At 50.2% G+C, this 13,620-nt stretch overlaps 4 protein-coding genes across 4 annotated transcripts; 1 reads left to right on the top strand and 3 right to left on the bottom strand.

The window, feature by feature from the left end:
• Nucleotides 1-175: 175 nt before the first annotated feature.
• Nucleotides 176-2,093, bottom strand: LTR84_007494 (uncharacterized protein; the record flags this gene model as incomplete). The annotated part of the gene is made up of 2 exons (XM_064851047.1): nucleotides 176-1,226; nucleotides 1,363-2,093. The coding sequence occupies 2 exons, from the start codon at nucleotides 2,091-2,093 to the stop codon at nucleotides 176-178; spliced, it is 1,782 nt and encodes a 593-aa protein (XP_064702316.1).
• Nucleotides 2,094-4,953: 2,860 nt separating this feature from the next.
• Nucleotides 4,954-6,870, bottom strand: LTR84_007493 (uncharacterized protein; the record flags this gene model as incomplete). Its single annotated transcript, XM_064851046.1, has 1 exon — nucleotides 4,954-6,870. The coding sequence occupies one exon, from the start codon at nucleotides 6,868-6,870 to the stop codon at nucleotides 4,954-4,956; it is 1,917 nt and encodes a 638-aa protein (XP_064702315.1).
• A 328-nt stretch (nucleotides 6,871-7,198) lies between these two features.
• On the bottom strand, nucleotides 7,199-8,527 carry LTR84_007492 (uncharacterized protein; the record flags this gene model as incomplete). The annotated part of the gene is made up of 1 exon (XM_064851045.1): nucleotides 7,199-8,527. One exon carries the CDS (start codon nucleotides 8,525-8,527, stop codon nucleotides 7,199-7,201), a length of 1,329 nt encoding a protein of 442 aa, XP_064702314.1.
• A 2,540-nt stretch (nucleotides 8,528-11,067) lies between these two features.
• On the top strand, nucleotides 11,068-12,906 carry LTR84_007491 (uncharacterized protein; the record flags this gene model as incomplete). The annotated part of the gene is made up of 1 exon (XM_064851044.1): nucleotides 11,068-12,906. The coding sequence occupies one exon, from the start codon at nucleotides 11,068-11,070 to the stop codon at nucleotides 12,904-12,906; it is 1,839 nt and encodes a 612-aa protein (XP_064702313.1).
• Nucleotides 12,907-13,620: the final 714 nt, after the last annotated feature.

Genomic DNA, 13,620 nt, shown 5'->3' with positions numbered 1-13,620 from the left:
CTCATACAACACTTTGACCATGGGTGTTGTCAGTGAGAGAAGTCATTGACTAGGAAATTGACGTGAAGTCTTAAGTCTATAAAGTGAACAACACCACGTTATGTTTTGTAGAGAGGTGAGATCAAGATACTATCTAGAAGAAAATAAACCATCTATACAAGCAGCATCGTGCAAACTATCCCATAGCGGGCATAGCGTCAACACCCTGCTTCCCAGCCTTCTTGACACTCTTCCACTCGAAACAGCACGCCGCAAGGAACGCCATACCTGATACAGCGACCGTCACGCGATAGCAGTCCCTCAAGGCATAGACATACGCCTCGATAGCCTGATGAATATGGTCTTCGAGCCCCATGCTACTAAGGGTACTGCGGATAGCGGTGGCGCCAGTATTGAGGAGTAGCTGAGGTTCTAGGTCCGGCGCATATTTGGCAACGCCGGTGACTAGACCGTTGGAGAAGACAGCTTGGCCAACGGCGATGAAGAGTGCGCCACCTAGAGATTGACAGAACATGAGGAGTACGGTTCCCTGTGGGATGTCGGCCATGGGAAGAACGGTCTGAACGGCCACCAGGGGTAGATTGAAGCCGAATCCGGCTCCCAAACCTGCGGCGATTTGATATCCGAACCACTCGCGGAAGGGTGAGTCGACAGTCCAGGTGGTGATGAGGCCGTATCCAATAGTCATGAGTGCGGCCGCGCCGATTAGTAGAGGTGTGTAATAGCCGATGATGGTGACAGCGATGCCGCCAATGATTGAGGTCAAGACTGTGGACAACATGAGTGGTAGAGTTTGTATGCCGGATTCAGTTGGCGAGGAGCCCTTTACACTTTGAAGGTATAGAGGCAGGTAGTACATCAAGATGAAAATGCCAGCGCCGAAAAAGAATACAAAGGCACAAGCCGCCATCAGAGTGCGCTGTCGCAAAAGGCGAGGTGGGATGGTGGCCGCTTCACCGAGACGCCACTGTGAGACGCCAAAGAGAACGAGTAGTATGCCTGCCCCGACAAAGAGACCGATGATACGAGAGCTGTTCCATGGGTACGTTGAGCCGCCCCATTGTACTGCAAGTAGCAGACAGATGATGGCTGGGATAAGAATCGAGGCTCCAATGAGATCGAGTTCAAGAATGCGCTTGAGAATTGGTTTTTCTGCCAACTTTGGGTCTTGTGGGATGTTCAGAACGAACACAACAACGACGATGGAGAATGCCCCAATGGGAAGACTGAATTTTGAGAACGTCCCCGGTCAGTACAGTGGATCAGAGCGCAGGGTTATGCTCGCGACAGGAGAGTGACTTGTATGTCATGGCCCAACCCGACGTGGTATGGCTTGGGGTGGAAGGAGACGAGGAAACTTACTTAATATAAAAGCACCACCGCCACGACAAATGATCTGTGAATACGCCTCCCAAGAGAGGACCAGCAACAGAAGCTAGGCCCCACATGGCACCAGTCAATCCGAAGACCATAGGCCGACGGATCAGCGGGAGAGAATGTGCGATGATGACCAAAGCACCTGAGAAGATTCCACCAACACCAATGCCTGCAATGGCTCTACCAATAATCAGAGCAGTGCTCGAAGGTGCAACAGCACAGATCAATGAGCCTAGCTCAAAGACGAGAATAGCGCCAAGGAAAACCCATTTAATCTGGAAGACTTTGTAGATACGACCGAAACTTGGCTGTAGCGCGGTACTCGTGAGAAAATAGGCACTTCCATACCAACCAATGTCGGCAATGCTGTTGAAGCGATCGGTAATCTTCGGAATGGCTGTCGCGATAATGGTTTGATCGAGGGCGACAAGAAATACAGCCAGGCATAAAGCTGCGATAAGCGAGTAGAGTTTGATACCGTGTGGATAATTGGATTCATCCTCAGCTTCAGGGTTGTCTTCAACATCAATCTCGGGCTCCTTCTCATTCTCGAGATTCTTTTCGTCCTGTATGATAGAATGGTCATGGGGTTTGTCAACGGAAAGCGAAGATGCAGATGTAGACACTGGTGTGCGTTCACGAGACGCTTGTTGGGGTCTCGAATCTGTTCTCGTCATTGTTGCGGGTGGCGCTTGTTGTTCTTCTGGAATGCCCATTGTGATTGTGGTGTTTAGGGATGAACAAACAATAGTTTAACAACAAGTCCGGAGCAGAAGCTAGAAAGTTGATGGAAGAAGATGAGCAGCAGGCTAGAGTTTATATATTCGTCATAGATCGCACCATGTTCGTACCCAGTAGCCCGATGTGGCTTGAATACGAAAGGTAGAAAAGGAGCACGAAACATGTCGACCCCAGACAGGGCACAATGGGCAATTTCACTGGTTGGAAATAGCTGTAGATCCGAGCCGCGATTAGGCTGCTCCTGAAATGGGGAGACATTCCTCCTCCGGATATCGCAGGTGTTAAAGCCGGGGGATCTTGAAAGCTTGACAAGCAGTTGCCATTCATGATCAGTGGGCATATTCAGCACTGACTCGGACTTCCACCGTGCCAAGTTTGGATGACTGCGTGCCGGGTTGTTCTTTTGATACAATCTAGTTGATTGATCGAATTTCACTGGCATGCGACGACGCTCAAGCGACGACGTGATTCGGCCACTGGTCGCACGTTGAGAATGATCGCACGAATGATTTACCAATTTAAGCCCCTAGAAGCGAAAGTATCGTCTGAGCTTGACCCACCAGACTCGGGTATCTGGAGGGTTTTGGTGCCGAGCACTGTCTTGGCCAATGTCAAACGAGGCTTGCCCGGGGCGTTGTTCGGCCGCTGCCAATCGGAGCTCCATGGAAGCCCTCGAAAGCGTGCAAAAGTCCGCATCATTACTCAGCGGCTGCTAGATGTTGCTCTTTCTTCTTTCGAATGGTCCCCAGTTCGTAAGAGCCTCCTCTATTGGAAGGCGAGAGGCATCTAGTAAAAGCCTCCGAAGTTTTTGCGTCGCAAGGTTTTGATGAATATATATCCATCAACATGAAAGAAATGTGGTGTTCGAGAGCAAAGAGGGAGTTTGCCTGGAGTGTCAATAGTTGTTACGCAGACAACCTGCAATGTCCACCGCGAGTCTGCCTCAGTCCTCCTCACCACGCCGAATTCGGTATTATTCCACACTTAGAACGACCAGCTGGACTTTCCTGGGACGGTAAATCCGGGGTCCCCATGTTCTTTCTGCCGGTTTGGGCAGACCGTATTGTGCCTCGAACGATGACGTGCTCGAAGTGTTGAATGAGCCATCGGAGATCAAAGCCGAAGATGCATGTCCACACACATCAATGGTGGACCAGCTGACTTCCCTACCACTAGCAGGTGCATATCCGTACGTACCTGAGCTAGGCTTGGTGCCTCAGGAATCAATTTCCTGGCCTCCTTGAATATTGCCTTGTTGAACTTTCGTCTTGAGTCAGTCTGCCAGAATTTCTAATGACCCAACAGAGCAGAGACTTGTGGAATACCTGAGCAGTAAGTACCCTGTGGGCATGCGCCTCCAGAAGAGACCCATCGGCAATGTGCAAAGGCTCTTGGTGTGTAGACACATTTGAAGGAGCTATATCAGAGACAGAGCAGGCAGTTGGAGGGAGGTCATCATGTTTTTGTCACACAAGGAAAGTGCGAAGGATAGCGCGAACGATTCCCCCGGAGGAACCTGAGCTCCGTGCTGACGTGGTTCCGAGGCACGCAAGGCACGAATATTACTGTGCTGCATATTATTATGATGAGATGAACGGTCACGAGAGAAGGATACACTAGGCAGGGTGTAATTCTTTCGTTGATTTCGTTGATTAATAACAAAAGTCGAAGGAGACAGTGATATTGGGTTTTGGGTTTGAATGTGAATGTTCTTCAATATCTCCTCCCCTTGCACTCCCTATTCCGTTAAAATGCATTTCTATTCATAATAATGTTCCATTCTTCAGTCTCGTACGACCTGATCCATTGTTCATTGACTGCAAGCCATCTGACCATGCCAGCGTATGGCGATTTTCTGGTGATTGATTGATGATGTCTTGAGACGACGTTGGAAGTATATTTATTTCTATTCGAGATGAGGCATATCAGTAATTTGTTCCTGCAATGGTCATGGAAGATTGATAGAAAGGACATACTCCGCAAGAAGCGCAGGTGCAGCTAGAGCCGCAGTTGCATGAGGAAGGACCGGAGCACTGGCAAGGACCCATTTTGATTGATGGTTGGTTTGGTTGAAAAGGTGATTTGATTCTGAGTTGACTTGGATGTCTTTTGAGATTGTGTTGCTTGGATGGAGGGAATAAGAGTGTTCTTTGAGATGAAGTCCGGGTCGAAATATATAGCCACAGAACCGAACCAACCCCGCTGCGTGCGTTGTGCGTAGTGGCGGCCAATTGAGGATCCTTTCAGGCACACAACCTATGAACTCTCTGATCACCAAACCCTATCCGTTTGACGCACAAGTTTCTCAACATCAAAGCCAATCGGCAACCGCCCAGAATCTGTCAGACGGAGTACTCCAACTCTTGATTCTTGAAAGGAGCCAAAAAGCGCACAAGTCGCTCATTGTTACCCCGCTGCAACACGGCAACAGACTTCGTACGGGCTCATTTGCTTTTTATTCTCGATCATTCTTTGCGCGGTTCCTTTGTGTCAGATCATTAGTCACGAGCCGATCTCCATCATGGCCTTCCGAAACGAGAAGCCCAAGAGTGGCCTGAAAGAGTGGCATGTTTGACAGGCTTTGGAAGGGTCGTGGCCTGGATCTTTCGCGAATGGGCGGCCGCGATTTACGTCTGGCGTTATTCGTGCTTCGACCTTAACAGTCCCACGTCATCGCGAGAGCCAGCCGCAAATCAAACACTGCGAAAATTGTGCGTGTTTTCCTCGTCACGGTTCACTTGCATCGCAGTGAACAAACCTCAGTGGTCATTAGCTAAAATCCAATGAATCCCTCCATTTACCCGTGGAGATATGTACTGTGTTGGGCACTGAACATCAGAGAAGGTGTACCAGGCGGCCTCTATCCTCGCTGGCTAGCCAACGTCCACTAGCCATGACTGGGTCGACATATGCATGACCAACTAGTTCGTAGATATCTTGTTTGTGGAGTTCAGAGAGCTCAGCTGACTTGCGTAGTATGGCTGGGAGTGTACAACCCTCGAGATGCCAGATGGAATCCCCAACTCTCGCATTTCGATGTGCCCAGCCCAACAGGACGCGAGAGATGTACGGTAGTTGCTGCGAACCGCCGTCACTGATACACATGAGCCGAAGGCCTTCTTGGAGTATGGATGCAACAGATTCCACGATCGCCTGGAACGAGATCCCTCTTCGTCGACTACTTGATTCGCCCGACGAGGAATATTCTTTCCACCCAGCTGATATCCGTGTTTCGTCCAGAAGTCCCGAGGATCTGATTCTTATTGTTGGTTGTTCACCCACGCCAGGGAAGGTCTCGATTTGCAAACCGAAACTAGTGAGGAACTGGCGATGTTCGTCAAGCCATCTCCACACATTTCCATGGCCAAGTTGTTCGTAGTATTCCTCGGGGAGAGCGTAGAGAAGGTTGATAAAGTCTATGCCACTAAGATGGCCGAATGTCTGGTTGTGAGATAACAAAAGCAGCCGGCGGAACGCTTTGGCAATGATATCAGAGGGACTCTTTTCCAACGCAACAGACGCGGTGAAATGATCGTTATCACTGGATCCATTCAAAATGCCACCCACAACCGTGATGTATCCCTCACGAATTCCTTTCAGCGTCAACTTGCTGCCATCAAATTCGAACGAGTCAGGGATATCCTGGTTCATCCGCGCCGAAGCAGCAAATGCTCGCCTCCTCTCCCATCCAAGATTTTCATCTTTCCCACAGATATACGAGACCAGAAACTTGTCAAAGGGATCGGCCTTGAAATGGAAATAATCCGGACACCAAGACGGAAGTCCCTCCTGACCAGCGAGTATGCTCCTCAGGAAGACAATATCCACCGAAGCATACCAATTGATATAGTTCGCCGTCATCTCCAAGCAAAGCTCAGGTTCCGACACGTCGTCCGCATAGTTCGGCTCTTGCACGAAATCCGCCCAGTCGGACGCCAAGCCCAGTAGACCATACACCTTGTCTCTGAGCACGCTGGTCTCTGAAGCGCTCGTTAGTGCCAGAATTTCCATCAACCGCGGCTTCTGCTGCGCTCTGCATACCGCTCGTACGGACAGAACCTGCTGAGCGAGTCGAGACTTGTCATTCGTCATCTCGATTTCTTGATCATGGTCGCGGACGAGAATTTCCAGCGGTCGTAACTCGAACGTATATGAGCCCCACGCTATAGTTGTCCTCCGAGCTGCGGCGATCTCCTGGATAATCCATACCCTGCTCCAGTAAGGTTGTTTGAGAAGCCTCTCGAGCGCCGCGAGCGCTGCCGGGGTGGCTGCGATCGGTTTACCTTTACTCCCCCTGCCTGGAGTCTTGGTGTGCTCGACAAGCTTGTGCAATTCCTCGATTTCATCGTCGGGGCCAATGTCTTGTCCAAGCCAGACGACAACCTCTCGAGCAATCCGATAAATAGCGAACATTCGTGTAACCTCTTTGCTCTTCTCAATCGCATTGCCTTGGTCGATCGAGATTGCGTCGACCCATATCAACGAAATTCCGTTCTGTGACATCCGATGTAATGCGGCTGCGAGATTCGGAGTGACGTGGAACTCTTGCCCGTCCACTTCTGTGACCACCATCTCATCCTTTCGACTTATTCCCCATGAGTACGAGAGCGCGGCATATTGAGGCCTCTGGCTTAACTTGGCGTGAAAAAGCTCAAACCGAAGTTGGTCATCGTCCTTGCTGTTGCTCGAAATGAACCTCAGTAAACGTATCTGGCCTTCCTCTAGTGGGCGGTAATGAAACCTAGTTGGCATCATCTTCTGCCTCTTGAAGCCACACCGCATTGAGTCACGTGATGGACATTTGCCTTGAAATGTCTGTCTCCTTCACCTGTGCCGGGTATACGTATGGTATGAAGGATACCTGACATGAAGAGGATCACTGTACGGTTTGCGTATGTGCCACCGTCATGTAACATCAAGTGCATCAAACCAGGAGGACGAAAATCAAGGTGGTAAGCAAGTAGACTTGTGGCAAACAGCTACTACGCGCTCTCCGCGTCTGATCCGCCGGAGCAGCCTCTGCGTTACTTTAGTGGCGACGCACCTTAGTGTCGTTATGTCGGCGACATGTACAACCTCACTAAGTGGCGTGCTGTACACCCTGTATATGCTCCAATGCTCTGAAGAAGTACGGTAAGAATCTCTTTGGGTCTTCACTCATTGGAAAATGGCCCAGACCTTCCATTTCTTCAAACACCGCTCCCTGGATCTTTGCCGCTGTTTCACGACTCATGTTAGGCGAGCAACTATAATCATACTCCCCTGTGAGCATATACACCGGACACGCCTTGGTATCAATCTGCGACATCCTCTCTCGTCCATCCCACCCTTCGAAGTAGAATTTGAGATCTCCAGGAAAGATCTTGGTTGCCTGGGAAGAGTAGATCCACCAGTTGAGTCTCTTGTAGATCGCTGGGGCTGTCGGCGCGATCATCCCACATACGCGTTCTGGATTGAGGATTGATTCGTCACCGGTCAAGGAGTAGATTTTCTGCGCTCGTTGTTCTGGAATGTAGTCGCATGCTTCGCAAGGAATGACACCGCTTACACCCAGCTGCTCTGCGCGGAGGGCAACCGCAAGGCAGACTTGGCCACCCATAGAAGCCCCTGACACGATAACATGGTGAAGACCGAGCCGAGAGATCATCTGACCAATGGCTGAGATGTAGAATTCCTCGGAGTTGCTATATGCGGCGGGGAATTGGTGCTCGCCGGGAAATGAACGTCCGTGACCCGGAAGGTCGAAAGCATACATTTTACACTTTTGCTGGAGTGTTTTGTTCATCATAAGGGAATGGTACTGTCTTGAGTCAGCCCCGGCGGTGTGGAGGAACAGTATATGTTGACTGCCAGAGCCAGATGTCTCGTAGAAGACCTTGCATTTGCCCAACTCCGCTAACTTGATCCAGAGGTAATGCCCAATGATGGAGTCATCGTCCAGTTCATCATCTTCAACGAATGACCTGTTCACGGTCGCTTCTGATGGAGGGTGAAGCGCATCGCGCACTAGATCAATGGCCAGTCTCCACACTCTGGCAAAGGAGGTGAACGCAGTCTGGTCACCCGCCACAGAGACTCCGGCTTCAGTACCAAGGAGCCGTAACATACCCCAGTATGATTGGAATGGCCGCTGAGGGACTGCTTCAAATACTTTCTCCCAATGAGCGGATTGCGCAAAAAGGGTAAATTCAGTCTTCCGTCCTGAGTCGGGCTGAGCAAAGACCTGAATCTGGTTTTTTGAGATTTCAAATCCCAGAGCAGATGTGTGGTCTTTGCAGGCCAGTTGAAAGGACGTGTGTTGGGCATGGGCGATTGCGGCCTGAAACTCAACATTGCCATGGATGGCAGCTTCGATCGATCGAATGGCCGTCTCGTCCATACGACTGAATACATTGTGTATTGCTTCCATTTTCATGATCACTCGGACTTACGTTTGATGCTGCGAGTATCACTTCATCTGCATGCATGATTGACCAACCTGGTGCTCAGCGTATTCAACCCCCCGCATTTCCGAGGCTTTGTGTTGATTGTGGAGAATGACTAGGACCCCTCACACGAAGAAATTACGTCTGGAGCAGAGCAACCTCGGAAGTACGTTCACTTGGTATGCCGCGAGTAGAGCGCAATGTTAGTCTAACCATAGGAGAAGCCTTGTGCCAGCCACCACCCTCCACAGAGACGTGGAAATGAGAGAATACTGGAAGGCCTCGAACCAGCTACAAGGAAACGAGGTGTGGTGAGAGAGGAGAATTCGTGTTCATACCCTAACCTACCATCAAAGAACGCTGAGAGTTTGTGAGGGTCGAAAATACAACCGTCGTGTCAGAGACACAATCCTGTCGTTCCGAGTAAGACCAAGGTCTGGCCCGGAGGGAATTCAAGAGTACTCCATAGTCACGTAACGTAGGTCTGATGGAAATCCAGTCGCGACTGCAAGCCATCGTTGAGAGTCCATTTTTGTGTGATCTCACCTAGAACAAGAGGCTGCATCAGAGGTCCAATGACCATATTGATCGTAGCAGTTGGTGGACGTGGCCCGTGGCCTTTGCGAACCACGAGAGTCTAACAACAGGTAGGAATTGTTTGATCGTTGGGATGGAACAACCCCTGCGATAGGAACCGACAAGGATCACGGATGTTGGTAGCGAGATGAGGTACCCGTTACAAGCAACCGCGTGTTCTCATTCTCTCAGGGCATGGCAACTTTAATTCGTAGTCGTACGACGGATAGTAAAACGTATCACAGAAACATACCTTTCAGCAACTGTGAATATTCGCAGGTTGTGTGATACGTTATCCACCATGTCTCTCGAGTTTGGAGTGCGGATCGTGAAGGATATGAGCGATTGTGCTGGATGTTTCAAACCGAGATAGTAGACGGAGCTGTTAGAGTCGAAGCACAAATGACGCCGGATATGAAGGGCGGCCACCCATTGACGAGATGACTAGTGGATTTGTATTGCTGCAAGGTTCTTGGTCGTATCTACAGGAGGTACTCGGTACGAAATATCATTGAAACAAGTAAACATGTTTCCGGAAGACCCTCAAACCGTACATGAGGCTCGTTCGCACAAGATTCTTCGGTCCAAATGATTCTAGAGAGACGAGCTGGGAAGACTGTGATTTGCTGCACAACTGACCCTTGGCAAAGCGTTAGGAGGGGATGCTGAAAGTTCTCTTGCCAGTGAAGGGAGAAAAGTGAATGGAGATTGATTGACTTTGACCAAATGAACAAATTTCCCAAGTGGGGGGGCACGTTGAGCTCATTTGCCCGTTAGGGAGTGAGAAGGTTGTCTTCATCTCCGATGATGGGCTAGACAGAGGCTTGCCTTGAGACCTATGGGGAACTAGTGGAGGTGCCTGGAAGTGCCTAGGAAAGCTTTGGCGGTGCGAGATGCAGGAACAGGCACGCTTAAACGACGCCCAGAGCCACTAGTAGAGTCTCTAAGAGCCAAGCTTATTAGCACCCACAAGCACCACCATAGATTGGCTGGATATGCTATCCTGCGCTGGCCCTGTCTCGTGGCAGTCATTAAGTTGACAACTAGTGACAGGGCAGATAACCCTAGCTAAGTACACTTTGCCTTTCCCGACTCTAGCTTACCATCTTCCGCGAGGGCGATGCCCCTGCCACCTCCCAACTCCCCCCCATCAGAATTGTATTCGTACTCCGTCGCAGTCAGTGTCAGCCGTTTGTCACCTGCCTGCGCTGTTCACAATTCTTTTCGCCTTCACCCTCGCTGCACCTCACTCACCACACAAACCTCACCTCACCACCGACCCCATCCCTCCTGTCCTTTGACATGTCGCGTGCTTCAATTTACATCTATATACACAACATCTAATACCGGACGGCGCTTTTGATCATCACCGCCTCTCCTCATTAATCGAAATCCTAATCAATATCCGTACACTTTGCTTTGCAGGGAGGCTGGAAAAGAAACAGAGCTCGACTCACCTCATATCGCAAGCCATACATGCGACCAGTTTCGCCATTCCATTCCTTAAAAACTCCTCTCACTATCGAGGACGCAACAGATTCCCATCCACTATGCAATACTTGAGTTGAGGTAGGTCATCCACTTTTCTTCCCGTCTCCATGTCTCACATCTCGCATGCGACTGACACTCTCTCCTTCATCGCTTTCAGGCTCATATTTTTCTGCCTTTCTCTGCTGGACGTGAAGCCAGCATCCACTCATTCACCATACCTACAACACATTCGCTTCAACGCGCGCTGCTTGATCAACGCAGCCCTGCCTCGGCGCCTCTCGTTCGCCTGACAAATAAACGACCACCACACATTGATTGCTCGAAGCATCACAGCAATTGCGACCGGCTTCGCCTCCAAGAATCGAAATACCTAATCATTAAGCCTGCATTCTCGATTGTGCAGCTTGCATCATCTCTCCGATCAACAGTACACGTGCTGGGTTACTGACCAGAGACCATGGACAGACCAGCAAAGAGAATGAAAATCTCAAACCCAGATATCCGGAACCCTCGAGATACGGGCTCGAGAATGACTGAGGGTCTATTTACCTCTGAACAAGGCATCCGTGGTGGAGATCAGGACCACGGAGCCCGTCCCACACGTACCATTAGCCTCAGCGAGTTCCAAAAACGAAACAAATACAGCAACTACCAACACCTACGGCCCATTCTTCCGCGAAGAAATGCTGGCATCTATTTACTTCCTCGTGCCCCTGATGCCACCGTCACCGCAAGTGTGATTGAAGTCAACGTGAATGATGGAACATCCACCTCCAAAGTCACAGAGATTCCTGCTGCAACCACCGGCACTGTTGTAGAACTCTCGGATGTCGGTCAAGTAACTGTTCCCGGAGTTGCCAGTGCTACCGATGCAACGGGTACAACTACTACCTCATCTGGCACAATCACGACCTCATCTATAACACCTCCGCCAAGCTCCTCAACCACATCTACAAGCTTGAGTCCTGCCGGCTCAGTGCTCTCAGACGCACTCAATAGCACCACTACTCTCTCTGATACGTCTTCCCAGGAGCGAACAGTTACTATAACAGCAACGTCTACCTTTGAAGTGTCGTTGATCAATGGCACCGTGATCGTAACCGGGACTTCAAAGGACACTACAATCACAAAAACAGGTACGAATATTGTCACGGCCTCTCGAAGTTCAAGTTCTGCCGAATATACCTTCAATCAACTGGACCCTGGAGAAATCACAACAACTGGCTACCTATCCAGTTACAGCGTTGAATCGACAGATTATTTCACAGGTGCTGTTAACACAGGCATAGCTGGCTCCCCAACAGCCTCATCGCCTTCATCAGCTACCTCTGATTCGGACTCTGGTAGTAGCGGTCCAGGCCTAACTCCGAAGCAGCAGACAGTCGTTGGTGGTGTTGTTGGAGGCGTAGCTGGAGTTGCTCTAGCCCTAGTCGTTGTACTGTTTGTTCTCAGATGGTACCGTCGTCATCTCAAGGCTCGAGGAGAGCTTCCAGAACAAATTGCAGCCCGCGATCTTGCTGGTGGTACTGGCCCTTCTTACCCGATGTCTCAACGCTCATCCACCGTCCCGTTTGCTGCCGCTGTAGCCCACAACATACGACGTCTGAGACCTCACAGCAATCAAACCGTGGACACCGCTATCACCGCTACGACTGATCTGAGTGCTCGGGATTCGGAGCGTGGATTCCAGAGGATTGCTGGTCGGAAAATCGCGCCTGTCCTGGGGAGTGGTGGTGATCCCTACGGGGGCAATTATGGTGCCTTTGAGAAAGAAATCGGTGCAAGCCATGAGACTCCTCCAGGTGACAAAGGTAGAGGTCTTTCGGGCGCATCATTCTACCGAGACAGTGATGGATTTCACGGTGGAAATGGAACGCACTCGCCGACATTCCCACCATCTCCAACAATTGCAACGAGTGAAGCTAGAACAGGCGATGTTGCTACCACCGTTGGTTCTGCATCCAGCACTCGAGATTTTGCCAGACCTACCTTTCCAACCGCACTTAAAAGTGGCAGTCAGCTATCATTGACTTCCCCGAGCAAGCCCGATGGATTTGCCGTCATGCGACCCAGCCCCGCCAGAACCCCTGTCACCTTGAGTCCAGCTGCCAGTTCAATTCGTCTACCAATTCAGCAGGCCCCGACACTAGACGAGAACGCGCCTCCATTGCCAATGAATGTTCCTATCCTTGGGATGCATAGAGATGCTGTCGGCAGAAGTCTTGCTAGTCAAGATGGGAGTCGTGTAAGTAAGAGCAGTGGGAGAAGTGCTGGAAGATTTGTGGAGAACATGTAATGTTTTGGAAATCGAGACTGGACCCTTGCATGTTTGTCACTATTATCTAGCGAGGTGTTCTGGATATTGACCATGGGTTGTTCCGAGTTATATATGTGTGGGACAATCTTGTTTCTACACAGCGTCTGATATGATACCCATTGCTTTGCTTTTTTCCAATATCCAAGTTCATACAGAACTAATGGCCTGCCTGAGAGATTCCGGAAAGGATCTCAAAATCTAAGCCACTATCAAATGATGAATTTTAATGTCAACGAGATATCTTCTGACTTCCTACAACCAAAGCGATTAGTCAATAGTTTCTCGTCATCGACCCTGAGCTCGAGTTCTTCGGCTGAAACAGAGGTTCTCGTAGGCTATAGCCCGTTGATCAATCTGGCCTCGGCCATGACTTCGTTCGCTAAAATCTGCGCCTTGATACAGGTTCAGTCTCAGCGTCTTCCTGCTCTCGGTCGGTGGTTGGCCAGCAGACCACTGAACAGGTCTCAATAGCCGTAGCCGGGTGCCCCTTAGCGCCCGAGATCTGATCGGCTTAAATCGCACTCCGTTGGCTTTGGAGCCAATGACACAGCTACATCTGGGCCGCAAAAGGCAGTGCTGCCTTACATTAGATCGGGGCGCAAGGCATCACAATGTGTTTATTAGTGGTTCTTATAAAGACCCAGGGCAATCCAATCGTGAATCCTGGAACTTGTCGTCTTCATACTTGATACC

Source organism: Exophiala bonariae (assembly GCF_035927105.1).
Source record: "Exophiala bonariae strain CCFEE 5792 chromosome Unknown scaffold_29, whole genome shotgun sequence".
NCBI classification, from domain to species: domain Eukaryota; kingdom Fungi; phylum Ascomycota; class Eurotiomycetes; order Chaetothyriales; family Herpotrichiellaceae; genus Exophiala; species Exophiala bonariae.
This window is presented reverse-complemented; position numbering and strand designations above follow the sequence as displayed.